Genomic DNA, 20153 nt, shown 5'->3' with positions numbered 1-20153 from the left:
TTTCACCAGATATTGTGGCATTGATTGTGCTAAAGTGAAAATATGCAAGTGGCCTTAGATTACCTTTTGGCAAGCTATCAAATAAAGTCAACAGTTTGTTTGCCTAATGCGCCACTGTGCACATTGCCCTGGTATAGTTCAGTGCATGGTTGGCAAGAAGAAAAACATATCCTGGTGTTGCTATTTTCTTCAGCTGCAGCATGTGATACGATGGCTCCCCTAATCACGTGTATTAGTTTTACATAAAAGTACAAGCTTAAGGCGAAGCAATCTCTGTCTGCAATAACAACTATATGAAGCCATTATGGACATATGAAACTAGGAGAGCGAGGCAGTACACTCTAGTTCATTTTTGGCCCGCCCCATAGGTCTTCACAGATCTGAGCCTGACTGGATCATTTAGTCTATAGTTTCACCTAGGGATTGTTTGAGCCTTTCCCCTATATTTTCCTTATCCAGTCTTGTAAACACCAAAGAGAAAAGGGTAATGAAAAGGAAATGTGTTGTAGCTCACCTAACTGTTTCTGGTTCAGCTCTTGGACTATTTTCTGTGGTTTAATTCAGGTGATTGAAACATCCACATGATTGCAGATAGAAATAGAACGTAAAAGACTACGAACATGCTGTTATCATGAGGAACAGTAGGGAGCAGTGTATTCTCAACATGTTTATTTGCAGAGTTCTAGGCGTTTGAACACATCCTTGTCAAAATTATAACAGTGGGTTGGAGGACTGCCGACACTTTAAACTTGAGCAGACGGAGTCAGGGAAGTAGGCTACAAAGTCACAGTTTGGCGGATGACATTGAACGCAGAAATATAGAGGAAATGTCTTCGTGGTACAAATCTTGGATACTGCTTACAGGTTTTATACTGTTCTATGTTGCTTATCTGTTGTTTGGCGCGTTCGTTTTCTCCACCATCGAACGGCCGGTGGAGGACAAACTTAAAAGAGACCTACAAGTCCTGAAAGAAGAGTTTCTCAACCAAAGTTGCGTCAATGCAACATCACTTGAAAACTTTTTGGAGAGAGTTTTACAAGCCAATAAGTATGGGATTTCTATCCTTCCGAATTCTTCTGCGAGTTCTAATTGGGACTTGGCTTCCTCTTTGTTCTTCGCCAACACTTTAGTAACGACAGTCGGTAAGTAAATAGCCTATAACGTTAACGTCACTTGTCTTTGTTAGGCCTACATCGTTTTCGTTTTGTTTCGGCTGGTTTGTGTAAGACGAATCCATATAGACATTTCTAAACAATTTAAGTGCTAATATTTCAAGATACTCAAGGAAATACTGATTGGTTACAGATTACAATTACAGTTGTAGCTGGGCATTTTTTTTGTACTCCGTGACCAAAACATGCAACGCATCAATGGGCCCATTTGATTTTTCAGGTAAATGCCCCAGTATCAGTGCTTTAAAGGCGTTAAAGCAGGGATGGGTAAGTGGTGGTCCTCCTTTTGAAAGCCCTCCGATCCATTTCCACTGACTCAGTCAGGGTCTCAATTTACCGTTGCAATCTAGATTAGTAGACTGACTACACAAGGTGCAATTTCGAAATCAGGAGTTTTACTCTGTCAATCACTGATAGTCAGTCAATTAGCCCATGTCAGCTAACATTTTTTTTTTATTCCTAACTTCGTTTAGCGGCCAGCTATCTAATATAGTTATCATGGTTTAATTACCTAGTGAGGTCCCCCATTGGTTTTCTAAGTTATTCTCACTCAGATATCGTTAACTGCAAACATTTAGCTTCATGCAATGACTAAATGTGTATAATTGCAGGAAATTAACTCTAAAATAAAGAAAATGTTCGTAAGCAGACCCATGAGCAACTGCAGCCTCTCATTATGAGTTTAGATTTAAGTGCCTTTGAACTGGGTATGGTAGTAGCTGCTAGGCGCACCGGTTTGTGTCAAGAACTGCAACGCTGCTGGGTTTTCGCACTCAAGTTTCCTGTGTATCAAGAATGGAATGGTCCACCACCCAAAGGACATCCAGCCAATTTGACACAACTGTGGGAAGTATTGGAGTCAACATAGGCCAGCATCCCTGTGAAACACTTTTGACACCTTGTAGAGTCCATTCCTGACAGATTGAGGCTGTTCTGAGGGCAAGGGGTTGGGGTGCAACTCAATATTAGGAAGGTGTTCCTAATGCTTGATATACTCTCTGTGTGTGGTGTGTGTAGTGAAAACAGTAGTGGTCATATAATGGAACCTTGAGGAACACCAAAACTTACCATTGATTTGCCAGTGGACAAACCATCCAGAGACCAACTGTCATTCCAACAGATAAGATCTAAACCAGGCAAGAACCTGTCCATGTAGACCAATTAGGGTTTCAAATCTTTCCAAAAAGAATGTGGTGACCAATGGTGTCAAAAACAGCATAAAGGTCTCGGTGCACAAGGACAGACGCAGAGCCTTCTAATGGTCTGTGGCCATTAGAAGGTAATTTACCACCTTCACGAGAGCAGTTTCAGTACTATAATGGTTTCTAAAACCAGACTGGATGGTTTCGTATGAATTATGTCTTCACGAAGGCAGTTAGTTGCCGAGCAACAGATTTTTCAAAACATTTTTAGAGGAATGAGAGATTTGATAAAGTCAGATTTATTTTTTACTTTTTTATATATATTCTTTGGGGTTAAAGGTTTGGCTTTTTCAGGAGAGGCATTATTACTGCCACTTTTAGTGAGCTTGGTATACATCTGGAGGCTAGGGAGCCGTTTTATTATGTTCAACATAGGAGGGCCAAGCACAGGAAGTAGCTCTTTCAGTAGTTTAGTTGGAATAAGGTTTAGAGGCCATGGCTATTTTTGTGAATGTGTCAAAATGACACAGGATTAAATTGATCTGAGGTCCTGGCTGTTCTGTGCAGACTCGGGACAACTAAGTTTTGGAGAAATACGCAAATACAAAGAGGAGTCTAATTTGTTTTCTAATGATCAGGATGTTTTCCTCTAAGAAGTTCATGAATTCATCACTGCTGAAGTGAAGGCAATCCTCACTTGGGGAAGGAATGCTGCTCTTTAGTTAGCTTTTCAACTGTATCAGAAATAGGGTGATTGAGCAGCAGTGAGGGATTTTCGATATTGCACAGTACTTTCCTAGGTAGTTGGAAGACTTCCAATTTAGTGGAGCGCCATTTCCTTTCCTTTTGTATTTTCTGTATACCAGGGAGCTAGTTTCTTGTGACAATTTAGTTTGTTTTTAACGGTATGACTGCGTCTAGGGGATTATGCAAGGCAAATGTTTAAATTGTTGGTTAACCCTTTAGAGCCCATAGCGGTCGTCAACTGCCTTTAAAAAAAAAAATACTATAGTGGCTGCAAACGGCCTTGTTTTTCTAACAATATCTGCATCGATATCGCATAATTAACTTCCTAACAACCTGTTGTCTTATTTGCGTGGCTGTTGTCATCAACCAGAAACAGGTTATGCTGTCATTTGGACTTTTAACAGAAAAAAAATCACGTAATTACTCAAAATGACGGTGCCAATGCGTCCACGACTTTTCACTGTATAAGAGCCTGTATCTATGTTGGTTGGTTGGTGATACGGATTCAGACCCGCGATGTCGAGGTGAAAGAAATGAGACAACAGCAGATATGTTTGATGTTGGATGCTGAGAAATTTGGGGTAAAGCTCTCAGATTAGCAAATCCTGTCATGTGCTCGCCTGTACCAACCAAGGGATCATCATCGGAGGAGCTGGAATGATTACTCTCTGTCTCATAGTTGCAGTGTTTAGCTGTATATAGTCAGCTAACTATCTGGTTATTTTGTCTTGTTTTTACTGATGTATTTCATATGGCCCAAGCTGCTTGCTACAGGTAGCTAGCTAGTCTGTCAGGCAAGAAACTTTGTTTGGCTGTAGATTTGGCCTTCGCTTGTGAAGCATTAACCTCAGCTGTCACTTTTACTAGCTAGCCATACATACAGCTAACTAGCCACCGAAATGGACTGTTGGTCGGGAGCTTCATGTAATGGGTCTCCATGGCCGAGCAGCCGCACGCAAGCCAAAGATCATGATGCGCAATATCAAGCCTCGGCTGGAGTGGTGTAAAGCTCGCCGCCATTGGACTCTGGAGCAGTGGGAATGCATTCTCTGGAGTGATGAATAACTCTTCACAATCTGGCAGTCTGATGGACAAATCTGAGTTTGGCGGATGCCAGGAGAACTAATAAGGACACCTAATGGTAGATGGGTAAAAAAACAAACAGACTTTGAATATCCTTTTGAGCATGGTGCAGTTATGAATTACACTTTGGATGGTGTATCAATACGCCGGAGAGGAAGGAAACCGCTCAGGGATTTCACCATGAGGCCAATGGTGATTTTAAAACAGAGTTTAATGACTGTAATAGGAGATAACTGAGGATGGGTCAACAACATTGTAGTTACTCTACAATACTAACCTAATTAAGAGTGAAAGAAGGACTCCTTTACAGAATTACAATATTGTAAAACATGCATCCTGTTTGCAATAAGGCACTAAAGTAATAGTGCAAAGAATGTGGCAAAGTAATGAACTTTTTGCCCTGAATAAGAAGCGTTATGTTTGGGGCAAATCCAACACAACACATCACTTATACTACTCTTCATACATTCAAACATGGTGGTGGCTGCATCATGTTATGTGTATGCTTGTCATCTGCAAGAACGAGGGAGTTTTTTTTTTTTTTTTTTAAATAGAAAGAAACGGAATAGTTAAGCACAGGCAAAATCTTAGAGGAAAACCTGGTACAGTCACCTTTCAGCAGGACAATAATCTAAAACACAAGTCAAAATAGATGGGATTTGCTTACCAAGACAACATTGAATGTTTCTGAGTGGCCTAGTTACAGTGGATTGTTTTGACTTTCATTTTGTTCAATGATAACCGACTTGTTCCCATCATAACTTAAATTTTTCTAAATGGCACAGTACACTAACCTCTCTGGCAACAGCATGTTATCTGCTATTGTAGTGTGTTTGCTTGTATGGGATCCTAATAATTTCTTAGCTCTATAAACTTGCGCTCTGTCTCTTTTTCTCTAATACTTTCTCTCCACCCTCCCCAGGATATGGGCACACTACACCCCTGTCGGACACAGGCAAAGCCTTCTCCATCTTCTATGCCCTGCTGGGAGTGCCCTTCACCATGCTGGTACTCACCGCCTGCGTCCAGAGGCTCATGCACCTGGTGACCTACGGACCCATCAGCATGTGCCGCCAGAAGATCGGCCTGGAACCTCTCGCCGCCACTGCCGTCCACTTCGCCATCCTGCTGCTGGTGGTGGTGCTGGGCTTCTTTGTGGTACCCGCCGTGGTGTTCAGCTACATCGAGGACACCTGGTCCTTCCTGGACGCCATATACTTCTGCTTCATCACGCTGTGTACCATCGGCCTGGGCGACTACGTGCCCGGCGAGAAGCCCGGACAGAATTTCAGGTCGCTGTACAAGATCTCTGTGATAGGTGAGTCATGAACTAGTCTGAGTGTATTTGATAACAGGGCAAGGCACCCTGACATGGCTCATGACACAGCTCAGACTAATGTCATATAAATTCCGTGATAGTCATTACCCACTCAACTTAAATATTGGTGTTCATGATTTCGAGTTAGAATTGTTTTTCCCCTTTTTGAATAGGAAACAAGGAAATAAGTGTGAACAGTGACTGAACGATTGGGTGGAGTTTGCATCAATGTTTTAAACAGAGGGATGTGCATAGGGATAAGTGGACTTGACAATTTTGAGCGCGTGCAGACACTTGAGTGAAGTGGGAGACGCTCGGCCCCAACACCACCTCACATTAGGGAAGCCAGAATGTGACATCTTGTCCAGCACTGAGATAGCTAGGCCCTCTGGTGGAAAATGGTGTTGTGTCTCTGTGAAACCGCAGGAACTTTCACACCTCGGATGTGAGAACTGGCGCTTCCTGAGTGCTCCTCCTCCTCTCAAGTAGTGCACTCCGGTCAAAAGGATCTATAACGTCCAAGGAAGCAATTTTAAGAACTAGTAAATGCTGTTTTGTTTTAGTTTTTAAATGTGCTTATGTAAGATATATTTGAAATACTCATAATTTGAAGATGAGAGGACAGGACACCCTTCATTGTGCTCAATGTCCTGAGCCAACATTTGTGGGCCAAATGTCAGGAGATATTAGTCAGAATGCTGAGACTGCATGACTCTCCCGATTTAACATGGTTCAGCCGATGAAAGAACATTTATGCACTCCTTATCCCTGTATTGACCCTAGACATGTAATTCTGATACTGACCCTAGACATGTAATTCTGATACTGAAAATATGCAGTACGGTTTATCGTTTTGAGTTCATTTGTACTGTACATTTGTAGAAGTCTGAGGACGCCCCCTTGTGGTTTTCAGGAGGAAACTAAAGTGTCTTTCCACTGCCCCCTCCATGTATCCCACAATGTCTGTGATTTGGTTGGTATACTGGATGGGTGAATTTGAATTGGGCTTCTTGTTTTGGGAAGAGTGCAATGTGTGGTGAAATTGCTCTCCTCTTAAGGGCATGTTGCAGTAGGGAGTCAAGGATACCATACCATCTACCCAACTTGTACTTGGAAGGATTTCATATTGTCTCATGACATTTGTCAGTTATGCTCTTAGTTATGGTATAATTGAATTACTGGAATTACCCTTTTTTTTTTAAATTCTCTCAAAATAACCTCACTGTTTAGAGCCAAGTGGTGTTTGTTGTACTCTGTGGCATTGTCTCTCAACCTTGTTTTAGGGCCCTGTGTTTTGGTTGATCATGTCACATGACCTGGATTTGAACTTTTATTTAAAGCTTGTTCATCACACTTTACCCTTTTTTTCTTCTTTTTATGTCATATGGTCCAGCACCATTCTCAGACAATTGCTAAAATTGTGGGTGTAATTCTCATTAAAGTTTCAACTACTGGGAAAATAGGTTGTTTTGCTCATGTCGTAATATACTTTTCCTGTCTCAAAATACCTCACATGGCATGACAGAATTTAAGTCACAAGGGAGGTGTAAGTCTACTCTGCTTACTGAGCTGCAGTGAAACAACTGTTGAAACAAATGAACCATGATACGGCATATAAGCATAACTGTATCGTGAGGAAGCCTGTTGTAGAAGTCTGAAGACGGCCCCCTTGTGGTTTTCTTCTTGTCCAGCAGGAATACATCTCGAGCACACGAGTGTGGTGAATTTGCGCTTTGTGAGACAAGTGACTGTGTCCATGTATAATACTTCTTCCCACAGCGTATACTTGCTGATGTTCAATTAATGTTGTGGTCTCTGTCCTCTGCAGTGTACCTGTTTGTAGGGCTGATGATGATGTACCTAGTCCTGCGTGCATTCCACCGGATGGCCGACCTGCATGGCCTGACTTCTTTCTTCCAGCTCCCCCACTGTGATGAGGATATAGAGGAGGACAAGGAGCCCATCATCGAGGCCGGCCACGAGGACCAGCATGAGGCGGAGGACTCGGCCAAGCCCCTGGATCCGGCCTCCCAGACCTCCTATAACACCATCAACCGATAAGGACTCACTCCACTCTGGCCCGTTCTCCTTTACATCAGTCAGGTCAAACAGTTTAAACTACAGTCACTGTTTTACAGCGACACAGGGATGAGTTTAAAACTTGACCCTATATAGGCACCAAAGACTATCTTTACCACTGTGAGGCAACTCATGGGTCAGGTCAGACCTTCCTGCGATGACAGCGCAACTAAACCAAAGAGAAACAAAAACTCTACAGCTGCACCAGTGCACCCAGTTGACACTTGGCGAGGGTTGTTCGTCAAGGAGGGAAAAGGTTGTTATTCCATAACCTACAGAGAACACTTCTGGTTGGGACTGATTCTGATTATTTATCACTTTTTTTTGGTTTCAGACCAAAGAATATTTAAGTATCATATACTGATATTTTCATGTACCCTTTTGTGGTTTTTAGGTCAGGGTTGATCAAAGGTCATACAGAAATATCTGATATTTCAAAACTAAACAAACTCGTTATAGTGCCCATCTTTTGAAGGAGTTTGTTGCCCCTCCCTAGTAACTATGTGAAAAAGCCATTGCTTGAGACTTTGTCTTGAGTCATATGATAGATAATATTCCTAGGACTAGCGTGGGCTTTTCCCGGCTTTGTTTTTGCCTGTGGTGTGACATGGTCATGTGTTTAATTTTTTTTTTTTAAAGACAAGGATTTCATCTGAAGGATAGCAAATTTAGGGAACAAAAGGATTGAAAATAAAAACCAAGTATATGTGTTCTGATGTGTAGTTGTCATTTGTTCAATGTTAGGAAGTGTCATTGTGAAAGCTATGTGACAGATTGTTCAGGATTAGCATGTAGGAAGTTTGTCAATGTACGTAGTAGCAAATGACAATGTAATATCTGCCAATAATGTAATGGCTGCTAATGTAATAACTTTTGCATTTGTTATAAATGCTGATAATGTAATAAATTGCTAAATGTTTGTGCATAATGTAATTATTACATTGTGTTGATTATTACAAAATGAAGTGGGTCACTTTTTTTAATGAATGTAATCATTTTAACCAATGTAATAACACAATGTAATAACTAAATTCACTCGTCTCGTGTATATCAAGTGGCATGCTTCAGTAATAGTGGACAACACACCACATTCCTGAAACCTTATTTGATATTACTAAGGGAACGTAATTGTCCAGTTCATTAAACCAGTGGACTAATGTTGGAGGGCCCAAACTCATGTTTCCCAGCAGACATAAATGGGGAGATCGTGGCATTTTCATTACAGTTTGGGACTGTTATCTGTAATATCTCCACATGACCTGAACATACAGAGCATTCGGAAAGTATTCAGACCCCTTTCCTCATGAATCTACACACAATACCCCACAATGACAAAGCGAAAACAGGTTTAGAAATTTGTGCAAATGTATTCAAATAAAAAAACAAAATTACCTTATTTCACTTCGGGTGCATCCTGTCGGCACAGATCTGGGGAAGGGTACCAAAAAATGTCTGCAGCATTGAAGGTCCCCAAGAACACAGTGGCCTCCATTCTAAAATGGAAGAAGTTTGAAACCACCAAGACTCTTCCTAGAGCTGGCTGCCCGGCAAAACTGAGCAATTGGGTGAGAAGGGCCTTGGTCAGGGAGGTGACCAAGAACCCAATGGTCACTCTGACAGAGCTCCAGACTTCCTTGGATGGCGATGGGAGAACCTTCCAGAAGAACAACCATCCCTGCAGCACTCCACCAATCAGGCCTTTATGGTAGGGTGGCCAGATAGAAGCCACTGCACAGGAAAAGGCACATGACAGCCCGCTTGGAGTTTGCCAAAAGGCACCTAAAGGACTCAGACCATGAGAAAAAAGATGCTCTTATCTGATGAAACCAAGATTGAGCTCTTTGGCCTGAATGCCAAGCATCATGTCTGGAGGAAACCTGGCACCATCCCTACGGTGAAGCATGGTGGTGGCAGCATGCTGTGGGGATGTTTTTCAGCGGAAGGGACTGGGAGACTAGTCATGATCGAGGGGAAAGAGGAACAGAGCAAAGTATAGAGAGATCCTTGATGAAACCTGCTCCAGAGCGCTCAGTACCTCAGACTGGGGCAAAGGTTCACCTTCCAACAGGACAACGAACCTAACCCTACAGCCAAGACAACGCAGGAGTGGCTTCGGGACAAGTGGGAGTGGAGTGGCTTTAGGACAGACTTATTTTAGAATAAGGCTGTAACGTGAGAAAATGTGGGAGTAGTCAAGGGGTCTGAAAACTTTCCGAATGCACTGTATGTAAAATAGAGCCATGAAGGCAACTTTGTATTCAAATGTTTCTTGTACTGGTTGACAAAAAGTGTATTTCTCTCAAATTTTGTGAACAAATGACCCTGGATTTATAAGCTCGGAAAATGCTTTTGCGGCACAGTCGATAGCGCGCCGGACCTCGGGCTCAAAGGTCGAGGGTTCGAGACCTGCTCCCTGTTGTTTCATTACAATATATATAACTAGGCAAGTCAGTTAAGAACAAATTCTTATTTACAATGACGGCCTACCAAGAGGCAAAACGGCCTCCTGCGGGTACGGGGGCAGGAATTAAAAAGAAAAATGTAGGTCAAAACACACATCACGACAAGAGAGACACCACAACACTAGATAAAAAGAGACCTAAGGCAACAACAGCATGGCAGGAACATGACAACACAGCATGGTAGCAACACATCATGAAAACAACACGGTAGCAGCACAACATGATACAACACAAACATAATACGAACATTGTTGGGCACAGACAACAGCAAAAAGGTAGAGACAATAATACATCACACGAAGTGCCATACAGCATGTCTCCTTTGCCAAAATAATCCATCAACCTGACAGGTGTGGCATAACAGGAGGCTGATTAAACAGCATGGTCATTACACAGGTGCACCTTGTGATGGGGACAATAAAAGGACACTAAAATGTGAAGTTTGGGTAACTGTACTTTACTATTTATATTTTTGACTGTACTTTTTACTACATACATTTTCCCTGACAACCAAAAGTACTCTTTTGAATGCTTAGCAGGACAGGAAAATGGTAAAACACATGGTACTGCCTCTGGCCTGGTGGACTCACCAAACACAAATGCATATTTTGTAAATAATGTCCGTACATTTTAAAAACAAGAAAATGGTGCGCTCTGCTTTGCTTAATATAAGGAATTTCAAATGATTTATACTTTTACTTTTGATACTTAAGTATATTTAAAACCAAATACTTTTAGACTTTTAGTCAAGTAATATTTTACTGTCTGACTTTCATTTTCACTCTATTAAGGTATCTATACTTTTACTCAAGTATGGCTATTGGGAACTTTTTCCACCACTGGGTATCTCTGACCAACATATGCATATCTGTATTCTCAGTCATGTGGAATCCATAGATTAGGGCATAATGAATTGATTTAAACTGACTGATTTCCTTATATGAGCTGTAACTTAAGTAAAATCTTTGAAATTGTTGCATGTTGCGTTTATTTTTGTTCAGTATACATTTTCCGTCACACAAGACCACGTGCTAACACAGCCCAATCACTGGCCGGCAGGCTATGAGGAAGCTTGCACCCTCATACCATAGACATTAAAGAAAATGTTCACCCAAAACCACTCATTCCTTTAATTTACAGTGTTAAATAACACATATGTGAGAGATTTTTTTTTCTCTCATTTTGGCATTGTAATAAGGTTGGTAAGCAACATAGAAAATCGTTGTGGAAATCTGTTGCAGCTCAAGTCGACGACAAAGTTCACAATGCAATGCTTGCTCTATGGGCTGGCTACACACAATAATACCAAAGACAATATCACCATGTAAAGTATATATTTAGCTGTAAAATCGCTTAAACAAACTACACTATCAATTTAGGAGTCTAGTCTCACCATGTTCAAACTGCAGATCGATGAGCCTCACAGAGTGGAGTCTGACATTCGCAAGGGCAGATATACTTTTGAGATGGGAAACGTTGTCCATAATAAGGCAATGGGCCACGAGGTGCATGCTGGGCTATTATTATGGGACAAGAAGCGCTCTCCTTCAAGGGGTGAATGGGAGTCAATTGGGCGCTAGCTCAAAAAGTCAACATTAGCATGAATTTCGTCAACAAGATGTACAAAATTACAAATATTTTCCATGATATGAGCTATTTAACTTGCTATATGTGATACTGTATAGCTTTGGAATCGTGACATTAAGTACTGTCGAGGAAAATAACCGTTTCTCGACTCATAGCCTGACACAGAGAAGAGATTGTGAGACGATTATTTTAGCAACCGTGTGACGCTGCATAACAACGTGAACGAGATTGGTAGACAGTCTGCTGGGTGGGGCGTTAAACGTTCCTCAATTAATTACCCAATGAGATTCCATCTCCTTTCTCTGGGCCCATTCACCAATATGGCACGCTTGAAATTCAAATTCTTTCGGCTTTATGAGCTACCAGGAGTTTTCCATATGAATACTTAGATGTCGTCAGCGCTATCGCTATCGATTGGTTTCAATGTCTGCAATCAAAGCATAATGTAATAATGATTACATTACGCGCAAAAAAGCTATCACGTTATGCGTTCAGTATATTTATTGGCTATTTATTACATGATAAATACAAAGGTTATTACATTAGCAGCGATTACATTATTGGCAGTTAGTTAATACATTATCAGTTGCTACAAACTTATTACACTTTTCACATGCACTTTAACAATTCAACAGCACATGATCCAGCTACACTTGCATTGTTCTGACACTTATGTCCACTAAGTGGCTGCTTGCTCGTGTTCTGCATCAGGATCCCCACCGAAGAGGTGTGATTCTACTGTCGCACAGTTTAGACAAGTGTGAAACTGTTTGAAAAGATTGGCACAAACCCATTTAATTTCAGAATTTATACTACGTCAATGGGCATAAATTAGACAGTGCACTTACATGTCTTTTATTGTAAAATGTGGGCATAATTTCCTTTTTCAGGGCATTAAGCCAAAATACATTATATAAACAAGAATATAAAACAAACTGCAATTGTGGAACATAAAGATTACATATTTAGCTGAACATTTAAATATGAAGTTTCTATAAATAACTCGTCCTTTGAACCATTTCTGACACTGGTTAGACATTTTCTATAAAAATGCAGCACAATAAACGTTAATGAAATCCTTATTGATGAAACTGGCAAGTTCGTTTGGGATAATACAACAACCAAGTTACTGCAAAAAAAGAAGACAATTTTCCCCCTTAGACATCATTGCACACACACAACAGAACCAAATTGAGGAATTCCTCTATATTACCTTCAGCTGTTATAACCGGATATTGAACTACTGGTAAGCACCATGACATTTCACAGCCAGTAACTCAGGTTAAGGTAATATTTGTATTTGCTAATGGCTGAAGCTAACTGTAAGTTAGTGGCACAGCTCAATATGTAGGCTAATTATGCATACAGGTTAGGCAAAGTAGACTACTACTAAAGAACATACTGACAAATACAATGCAGTATTATTGTATTATAGGGTGGCAGGGTAGCCTAGTGGTTAGGGCTGGTTGGACTAGTAACTGGAAGGTTGCAAGTTCAAATCCCCGAGCTGACAAGGTACAAATCTGTCGTTCTGCCCCTGAACAGGCAGTTATCCCACTGTTCCTAGGCCGTCATTGAAAATAAGAATTTGTCCTTAACTGACTTGCCTAGTTAAATAAAGGTAGATGTACTTTTGTGATATTGAAGGATGTGAGAACGTGTTCAACATTAACCCACAACTTACCAATGAAATTGATTTCTTCACAGAAGACATTTCCCCTCAGGTTAGAGTTTTTTTTTTCACATTTAAAAACTGTCCTCTATCTTCCCTTCAATAGATGCCTGAGGAATGTAATGGTATTCCAAAACTCCAACTGTTTGAGTCAATCCTACCCACTAATTAATTAATTGGACATCAATCTGTACTGCTTTGCTATTAGCAATATCTTACAATATAAACTCTTAATATAGCTAGACATAATGGATATTACATTTAACATTTAAAACACCACTAATTAAAAAAGTAGGCTAGTCTCTCATCCAGCCTTTCCTTCTTTTGTATAAAAACAGCACATTTCAGTCATTAAACCATGTGATCAACTGGACAGAGTAAACACTACATTTCAACGTCTTGTTCTCTTAATAATGTAATAATTTCCTCAAAGTTCTGGTGATCAAGACTCTACCAGTATTTCCATGATGTGCTCCAGCTCATTCAGGTCCCTGAAGCTCTGGTTGAGGGAGAAGGGAGAGGGCGAAGTGGATGGAACGGAGGACAGAGAGGGTAAATACTTAAGCAGCTCGTCACTGGCTGCAGCAGAGAGAGCTCGGACCCCCATCTCCCTGTCAAACACAGACGTGTCAATGTCATGGAAAAGTTCATCCAGTTTCACATCATGCAGGTAGCTGGAATGCATGACCTCCTCCACACTACCAAAAGCCACACCCTCTGAGGTTCTAGAACCCCCAGGGCGCCACTCAGAACTCCAGTGCCATGTGGGGGCCTGTCTGGACCCCAGGTCTCCAGGTAGGTTCTCAATGGACATGAAAGGTGTCCTCTGAGGTGCCTGAGGCCCTGGCCCTCCATCAACGGCCAAGTCTAGTTCTTTCAGGATGGAGGAGACTGCAGCGGACAGGGAGAAGTCACTCTCCGAGGACATCCAGACCTCCTCCATGTCCTCGACACTGTTTACAACACCCAGACCAGACTCCCGTTGGGTGCAGGGGTTAGATGGGACCATGGGTGGCACAGGTCCTGTCAGGTTAACTAGCCCAGATGGAGGCTTGTTTTCTATGTGTATCTGCCGCAGGGTGTTGGCTATCAACACCGAGCGCCGCAAACTAGGCTCCACCAGTGCCTTCCCGCGGTGGTACTTGTCGAGGGAGATGCCCAGCACTGACTGCCGCTGGCTCTCCCAAGTGGCGCTACGCATGCACCCCACGACATCATCATGGAGTTTGCGCTTCTGTCCCTTGGATATCATCATCCTCCTCGACCAAACGTTGTTACTGTTAGCTAGAGGGAGAACACAAAACTTGGTAAGAATCTTTAAAGATCACATCACGTTACATGGTGAGTTGACTGCAGTTGTGGGATAATAATTAGCTAGTAATATAGCTATGCCCCGGTGATAATTAGCTAGTAAATAAATGCCTAGACAGCTAACGTTAGTACAGTAACTAACGTTGGTTAGCTAGGTAGCTAGCAATAGCTTTCTCTCCACTTCCTAACGTTACTTTGTCGAAATTTGACAAAACAACAAACCTGTCGTGCGCAACTGTTCTTCTGGCTCCAGGTATCTTTTCAATATACAAATGTAAAGAATGCTGTTAGCGCCAAATATATTTGTTTGCCTAGCTCGCCAACTCCGTACAAAATCCACCGGCAAACTAAAACGTAAACTTGTTCCCGCCCGAGATTTAAGTTTCACCAGAGAGGAAAAGGCGAAGCGAGAGGTTTGACTCTCGCCAAAATCAAGTCAAGGAGAGAAGTGAACAATTCTTCATTAGTTCTCAATTTTCTCGAAATCTAAATCTAGATTCGAACCAATATCGTAAGTAGTTGAACATATTATTACTCAAATCTCGTGACAAACTGAAACGTTTTCATTTTCGTCAAAATAACTTTTGCCTGTGATTTGTCGCGAGACGACCGTTAGACCCGATAATGTGTTTCTACGCATGAGTTTAGCTAGCCACGGTCGTCATGCCTTCATCTACAATGGTGCGTTCGTAAATTGCCTCCAGTGTTGCAGAGTGTACTCGTCGTAAAACTGAGTAGATAGCCAGAATTACTTTACGAACGCACCCCAAGTGTGATCAGCGATTTCTATTGGAGGAGCGGTTTTAGCTTATACTGTAGTATTTTCCCTGGGTGCTGGACATAGTGACAAGCGGCGAGTTACATGAGTGCATTATATCACTAGGGTAGCCTACATAAGAATAAAAAATACATATTTAAGCCAAATTACTAATGCAGGTGAATCGGATAACATTTCTCAAATAATACTAAATTAAAATATAAGTAAATATAAGTAAAAAAAAAAACATGGTTTACAGTAGGCTGGCTTATTTTGACAAAGCCAGCTATGGACTGTCACGAGCTACATTGCTCAACAAGTTACTGAATGCTTTGCATGCCCATGATACTGTGATATTAGACTTCACAAGTCATTGCATGCCTACCTGTTTGTCTCTATATTGGTGTTGACAGTGGTGGGATAGTCCCAGCAGTCTCTAGACTTTTGTTTAAAGTGTTCACAAAGGGGCTTGTGTATGTGACACTTCTAGATATCGGAAATAGTGACTCTGTATGTGAGTGTACTACTGCCTCTGCCAAGAAGACTTTTGAGACCTTCATGGCACAGGTCAGGTGCTAGTTCACCAAAAACCACAGTTATTGGTTCAAGCTCCATTTCAGCTGTTCACCCTCAATAGCAACATAGTGCCAGCAAATACCTCTGATAAACATTGTCGACATGTTTTTCAAGAGAGAGTGACACAAAGACTGGCAACCCTTTATTTCAAAAGCAAGCTATAAAATGATGACATATTATATGATTCTTAGGAATATATACATTTGTAGTCTACATTTGTTGGCACAGCACACGATCATACTGTACATTCAACATTAAATTGCTGTTAGGAAAAAAATATATATTTGAACGATATAGTCTGCACAAAGTCTGAGGCCCACAACAACTACAAAGATGATTAACATATTACGTTTTTCCTACATTATAATATCCATTGTCAAGATAATGAAAATAATTACAAAACATTAGCAAAAGCCAAAGCTGCCATTTCTTTCAATCAAGAAAGATTGGCCTGTAGAAATAAGATCTAAGTTGCGGTGTCTGATAGGCCAGCTGTGGTAACTGCTTCATGGAAACAGGGAAGGAGGAGGGCTCTGTCTAGTTAGGGTTAACTGTACTCCCCGCAAACCCCAACGGTCTTCCTGTCCCAGTCAGAGATGGACAAGCACTTGATGAAGAAGTGTCCCAGGTCATATTTGGAAATGACGCGCCCTTTCAGCATGTTCTCTGTCACTGTGTACTTCTCAGTCAAAGGGAAGTTATCTGTTGGGAATAGCAGTGCATTTATATTTAGCAGTTTAATATAAGGCATCTAATATTATTAGATATTCAGAAAATGTTTATCTCAATATGTTTAGAATGTTTAATATCAGCTGAATAAAAAGCATTAGCTGGAGCACCCCCAGAGAACATGATTTAATATACAGGTGCTGACCAATGGTGAATAAACTGTAAACTATTTTTTTTTAAATAAAAAATTGAGTGTGTGACTCTCTTTATTTATTTTAATATCAGTTGAATAACACTAATCCATCCAGTACCTACCCACTGGGCACACACTTTGAATCAACATTTTTCCCACATCATTTCAATAAAATTACATTGAACCAATGTGGAATAGACGTTGAATTTACATCTTTGCCCAGTGGGTTAGAGTGTGAAGAAGGATGATAGGCCTATCATGTCACTACTGGAATCACTTACAGTATGCGTCTATGGTAGTACAATATTACATTTCTCATGATTCAGGAAATGAGGAAGGGCGATGACTAACCGTCGATGTGAGGGGGCATGACAGCCACAAAATCCAGCCCTGACTCCTTCAGCACCATGTACATTCTATCATGGTCCTCCGTGACCGGCAGGAGCCTGGGTGGCACTTTAGACCGGTCCCATAGGAGGAAGGCTGTGAAGCAGGGAGGGGGACGTTATAAGGATATGGTTTCTTTATGGTGGTTTATTGGAAGTTGGAAAGATTCTGTAACCCTGACTGTCCAAGATTCATCTGTACCCGACATGCAGCCAACTACTTTGCGGATCCCCCCAGCCTTCATGGCGTCTAGGATGTTTCTGGTTCCTTCTGACATCATTGTTGTGGGACCTGTGGATTACAACTTTAAACATGAACATACTGACCAATATCCTGGCCTAAGCAACCCCTAGTGCAGTTAGTTACTGCAACTCACCCTGAATATTAATACAATACATATTTTTACCTCAGAGCAGAAAACATGTTTTAATGAGACTCCTGAACACTTCCATTTTGTTTTTCACTTGATTTCAGCTTGTATAAAGGGAAAGGGGGATACCTAGTCAGTTGTACAACTGAATGCTTTCAACTGAAATGTGTCTTCCGCATTTAACCCAACCCCTACTTATAACTGGGTTTTATTCACACAACTGCACATATGTTTTCACTAACTTAACATTCCTATAACTTACTAATGAAAGACTGCCTAAACTTACTGAGGTCAGTCCTGGTACCTAGAACGATGATAACAGCATCCTGACCCTGTATAGTCTTTTTCACATCTTCCTTATTGAGGACATCTCCTACCACCACCCTGCAGGCTTTGTGTTCTGCAGGCAGCCTGGCAGGGTCCCTCACCAGCACTGTCACATTGTAACCTGTGGGCAATGATGAACAAAGAAGCATTGTGAATTTATTGAGTCATCCTATCATCTATCAATGATCCATAGGTATTTCAGTCTGATTGGAATATGAAGATGAGTGGAATATGTAATTGGTTCATTTTTGACGAATCGATCTCAATTCTAGAGCACGGCCATGGATCGAATTGATGAGGCCATCCCAGTGTTATGGATAAGCACGATAAGCACGATAAGCAAGACAGTGGACTTTATCACGTATCTGCCACGCACTCCAATGCACTCATAGCAATCACGAGTCAGCAGAACACTATAACGACTTGCATGACTCGACACTTTTGTCTCGTGATCTCAGAGCAAGGAAACGAAAACGCTTGGCAATCAAACAAGTCAAATTATATCTGCATATTTTAGCACGTTAGCCACATGTGATTGAGTGTGCATTTTATAAATAGCATTGACAACTGGGTTACATTTTTAGGCTATTAATTTGAAACTATGTAATTAATAGCATAGATCAGATTGGAATATAATATAAAATAACAGCACAATATATAATACCTGTTTTTTCCCAGAGGAAGGATGTGGCAAATAGCCCAGATGACCATTGATACTTCCAATTACACTAGCATAGCATATGTTAATGACAGATGTCTACTGTCCTATAGCATTGCATAGAAAACGTTCAGCATAGTTTAGAAACATGGCAAAACACTCCGATCACCTTTGGGCCAGTCTACACAGCAAATGCTATATGAGGGATTGTGTAAATAACATATCATTAACCTATCATCTCCTACAACCAAGTGTAAATCATGTCATTTCGAAACGTTGCCTACCCGCTGCAACAGCCAGTGGTAAGGTCACCAGTCCGGTCATTCCCGTGGCCCCAAATATTGCAACATTCTTTATCGATTCTGACATAATAACAGATTGAGAAAATATCACTGGTCACAGAAGAATGTTACAATTTCTTGCTTCGTTGATCGTGTGCAACAATATCCGAAAACACACATGCAGAATGAACCTCTTTGACACTTTGGGAAACGCCCCTTTTTAGATAATCAAAAAAGGCTCACTTCCGCAATAGATCCTCCCTGCCCCATCAATTAAAGGAAAACGCACACAGTCACAACAGGGCTACATTGTGCAGAAGTCCTGTTTTTTGTGTGAATTTCAAAACATTATTGTCAGTTGATCTTTCCAGATCAACCATAGCGCACAGTTGATTTTCATGGCAAGATATAATATATTCCTTTTATAGAATTTTAAGTCACGTATTCTGTTTTTGTTCTCTGTCTGGAGATCCAAAGTTCTGAAAGGTTGGCATTTCCCAAAATATGTCAAGAGTGTCACGGCCTCTTCTGTTTCACCTGTCCCTGTGATTGTCTCCACCCCCTACAGGTGTCGCTCCCCCACCCCCCAGTGTATTTGTCCCTGTGTTTCCTGTCTCTCTGTGCTAGTTTGTCTTGTATGTTTTCAAGACAATCAGCGGGTTTTCCGTTCGCCTGCTTTTTGCATTTCTCCTTTTTCCAGGCCTCTTGGTTTTGACCCTTGCCTGTTTCTGGACTTTGTACCTGCCTGCCTGACCATTCTGCCTGCCTTGACCATGAGCCTGTCTGCCACTCTGTACCTCCTGGACTCTGATCTCTGGACTCTGAAAAGGTTTTGACCTTTTTGCCTCTCCACGACCATTCTCTTGCCTACTCCTTTTGGATTAATAAACATTGTAAGGCTCCAACCATCTGCCTCATGTGTCTGTATTTGGGTCTCGCCTTGTGTCCTGACAAGGAGACCAAATTGCAGGCCTACTCCTAGTTACCTCTTGCCAAATCACCTTCATTGCACTTCAACCAACCCCACCTCGCGACATCCATCCGGTTAAGGCACCAATGTGAATGACATGGATTCGAACTGCCTCCTGTGTTCCACATTGTGAGCTTCAAGAATGTGGTAGCCCACTGACCTAAATCCTGCAGGAATTAGTGTGGGGAGGTGCTATTGTAACGGAGTTAAGAACGTGCCCGTTAAACTCACTCCACATCTAGCTTGAGATGTCGCCGGTGAAGCTATCCACTTGGTACCTTTTGTTTGGCTCATGTGTGTTGTGAAGCAGAGGATCACTGGTTCACGTCTGATATGGGGACAGGGACAGTGGAGAAAGCTAAACTGTTAGCAGCACACTCTTTTGTCTTTT

At 41.5% G+C, this 20153-nt stretch overlaps 3 protein-coding genes across 4 annotated transcripts; 1 reads left to right on the top strand and 2 right to left on the bottom strand.

The window, feature by feature from the left end:
• The first annotated feature begins 510 nt into the window (after positions 1–510).
• On the top strand, positions 511–8475 carry LOC115141549 (potassium channel subfamily K member 6-like). The gene is made up of 3 exons (XM_029680516.2): positions 511–1143; positions 5068–5463; positions 7292–8475. The coding sequence occupies exons 1-3, from the start codon at positions 828–830 to the stop codon at positions 7522–7524; spliced, it is 945 nt and encodes a 314-aa protein (XP_029536376.1). The 5' UTR covers positions 511–827; the 3' UTR covers positions 7525–8475.
• A 3599-nt stretch (positions 8476–12074) lies between these two features.
• Positions 12075–15515, bottom strand: LOC115141547 (SERTA domain-containing protein 3-like). The gene is made up of 2 exons (XM_029680513.2): positions 14797–15515; positions 12075–14547 (listed from the first exon to the last, which is right to left on the bottom strand). Exon 2 carries the CDS (start codon positions 14516–14518, stop codon positions 13706–13708), a length of 813 nt encoding a protein of 270 aa, XP_029536373.1. The 5' UTR covers positions 14519–14547; positions 14797–15515; the 3' UTR covers positions 12075–13705.
• Positions 15516–16036: 521 nt separating this feature from the next.
• LOC115141548 (flavin reductase (NADPH)-like) lies at positions 16037–19000 on the bottom strand. 2 transcript variants are annotated; one of them, XM_029680515.2, is made up of 5 exons: positions 18796–19000; positions 17858–17974; positions 17358–17447; positions 17121–17252; positions 16037–16609 (listed from the first exon to the last, which is right to left on the bottom strand). In XM_029680515.2, exons 1-5 carry the CDS (start codon positions 18878–18880, stop codon positions 16455–16457), a joined length of 579 nt encoding a protein of 192 aa, XP_029536375.1. In that variant the 5' UTR covers positions 18881–19000; the 3' UTR covers positions 16037–16454. The 2 variants fall into 2 exon arrangements, with proteins under 2 accessions (XP_029536375.1, XP_029536374.1); XM_029680514.2 differs by having other exon boundaries at positions 17813–17974; positions 18796–18999.
• Between the last annotated feature and the right edge of the window lie 1153 nt (positions 19001–20153).

The sequence above is a fragment of the Oncorhynchus nerka genome, linkage group LG14 (assembly GCF_034236695.1).
Source record: "Oncorhynchus nerka isolate Pitt River linkage group LG14, Oner_Uvic_2.0, whole genome shotgun sequence".
NCBI classification, from domain to species: Eukaryota; Metazoa; Chordata; class Actinopteri; order Salmoniformes; family Salmonidae; genus Oncorhynchus; species Oncorhynchus nerka.
The sequence above is the reverse complement of the archived record's forward strand: the minus strand, read 5'-3'. Positions and strand labels throughout refer to the sequence as shown.

What these genes read in the sequence shown, in the direction of transcription:
- LOC115141549 (XM_029680516.2), top strand. Translation starts at nt 828, where the DNA reads ATGTCTTCGTGGTACAAATCTTGGATACTGCTTACAGGTTTTATACTG. An exon ending in CACTTTAGTAACGACAGTCG is followed by an intron (nt 1,144 to 5,067) that starts GTAAGTAAATAG and finishes CACCCTCCCCAG; the next exon opens with GATATGGGCACACTACACCC. An exon ending in GTACAAGATCTCTGTGATAG is followed by an intron (nt 5,464 to 7,291) that starts GTGAGTCATGAA and finishes TGTCCTCTGCAG; the next exon opens with TGTACCTGTTTGTAGGGCTG.
- LOC115141548 (XM_029680514.2), bottom strand. Translation starts at nt 18,880, where the DNA reads ATGTCAGAATCGATAAAGAATGTTGCAATATTTGGGGCCACGGGAATG. An exon ending in AGGTACCAGGACTGACCTCA is followed by an intron (nt 17,448 to 17,812) that starts GTAAGTTTAGGC and finishes TGTAATCCACAG; the next exon opens with GTCCCACAACAATGATGTCA. An exon ending in CATGCCCCCTCACATCGACG is followed by an intron (nt 16,610 to 17,120) that starts GTTAGTCATCGC and finishes TATTCCCAACAG; the next exon opens with ATAACTTCCCTTTGACTGAG.
- LOC115141547 (XM_029680513.2), bottom strand. Translation starts at nt 14,518, where the DNA reads ATGATGATATCCAAGGGACAGAAGCGCAAACTCCATGATGATGTCGTG.